Genomic DNA, 1,741 nt, shown 5'->3' on the forward strand with positions numbered 1-1,741 from the left:
GACCAGCCTGGTCTACAAGAGCTAGTTCCAGGACAGGCTCCAAAACCACAGAGAAACCCTGTCTCGAAAAACCAAAAAAAGAAAAAAAAAAAAGAATAAAGGGAACAGTTTCTGAGTTGTGATTTTGTAAGGTCTAGAACTTAATGGCTTATTAATAATTTAATAGAAACCTTCTTCACTCATTTCATATGTAGTCACATCCTTTAGCTGACTTTTGTGTTGTTGTCATCCATTTAAAAACACCCCAAAGTCTCATTAGAAATTTCATATCACCATCTAATTCATGAGAATTACCACCTCTCGAGTTTGGAAAAGGTTGAGTTAAAATATTTACATTAGCAGTAGGCTAGTATAGTCTGTTTGATAAACTTACTTGAAATTAATCAAAAAGTTATATTGAAACCCTAACACAGATTGAAACTTTAGTTGAATTTGTTTCCTTTTTTTATTTTTATTTTTTTACTGATAGCAAAAGAGCCAGATTTCTGAAGATGCTGAGAATGTAAGAGGGCACTTAACCGTGTGGGTATTTCCCTTAACTCAGATTGGTCCAGATTAAAGTGCTTACTGATACACTCAAATACTAACTGCATAATCTGACCTTGGGACTTTCCCCTTAGTGTTGCTGTGCATGTGGCTTTCAAAGCAAGTGCATTTGTATCTTTAAGAAACTGTATGTACTGATTAAGTTGTGTGGGTTAATCTGTTTAATTATAGGTAAATATTTGCTTTTTAAAGACCTTTTACTAAAAAGGAAAGAAATTTTATGAGGGCATGGCCTCCTTCACCTCACTTATCATGTTTTCTAATTTTGGTAGAATGACTTCAAAAGGGATGCTGGTGAGGGGAGCATAAACACCTGAGCTGAGAGCTGTGGAAATGCTGGGAGACCCTTCCCAACTAGTCTGACCTGACCCCAGCCTAGATGCTTCCAGTTGCTTTTGTGCATGCTCCCACTGCTCGCCAGTGTAGCTGATAAGAAATCCCAGCTTGTGTTTATTCCTCCTGTCTGCAAGTAGAGGCCAGTATTCCTCCCTGAATATGCAGGATATTTTAAGTTACTGTCATTGAGGGAGGTTTTCCTAGCAGCAGGTGTGCTGTTGGTTCTCCCTCTTCTTCCTGAGATTTCTCCCCCAGTATAGACTACCAAAGTGGCCTCCAGAACACTGCTTCTTGTACACACTGCCAGCTGTGCTACCAATGGAGAAGACCTGAAACTTCTGGCTTTGATTTTCCAGTTCAAAGAAACAAAATCAAAACAAAGACTTTTTCTCTGACCACACATTGACTGAGATAGAGAACTCACATTAACATTTTGATGAGGGTTCCTTTTTGCAAGCTACTTCAGTGATCTGGGTCTCTCTCTTCTCTCCATCCAGAACAGGTTTTGTTGCCTCCAGTGTCAGTGTGCATGGGACCTCCCTCCTGCCTCTCTGTGTGCTTCTTGCAAGGCCTTTGCTCTCCTTCCAAGCCCTTATCCCAAGATTTTCCTCTTGGGATGCCACATCTTTGTCTCAGAAAGCAATCATTTTAAAGGGCTGTCCTGTTCAGTGTCACACTTTCAGCACAGGCTGTGGCATGGAGGTGGGTTACTGGTAAAAGTCCACTGTGAGCACCCCCATCTATAAGGGGGGCAGGGTTCTTTGCTTCACTCAGCTGGAAGATCTGAATGGAGAAAATAGTATATAGATTTTTTTTTTTGTTTTTCTATCGCCCTCCCTCCCTTCCTTTCTTTTTTTTT

At 40.4% G+C, this 1,741-nt stretch overlaps 1 protein-coding gene across 14 annotated transcripts in view; it reads left to right on the top strand.

Annotated features, from left to right (window-relative positions):
* Clip1 (CAP-Gly domain containing linker protein 1) overlaps nt 1-1,741 on the top strand; it is an 88,194-nt gene that overhangs the window by 15,779 nt on the left and 70,674 nt on the right. For 6 of the 14 annotated variants that reach the window (XM_026784208.1, XM_026784212.1, XM_013349947.2 and 3 more), the window contains exon 8: nt 470-502. The exons of the other annotated variants lie outside the window; for them this stretch is intronic. In XM_026784208.1, coding sequence (XP_026640009.1) covers nt 470-502 — 33 coding nt within the window. The remainder of the gene's footprint in view (nt 1-469; nt 503-1,741) is intronic. 14 annotated transcript variants of the gene reach the window in all.

The sequence above is a fragment of the Microtus ochrogaster genome, chromosome 2 (assembly GCF_000317375.1).
Source record: "Microtus ochrogaster isolate Prairie Vole_2 chromosome 2, MicOch1.0, whole genome shotgun sequence".
Classification (NCBI taxonomy): Eukaryota; Metazoa; Chordata; class Mammalia; order Rodentia; family Cricetidae; genus Microtus; species Microtus ochrogaster.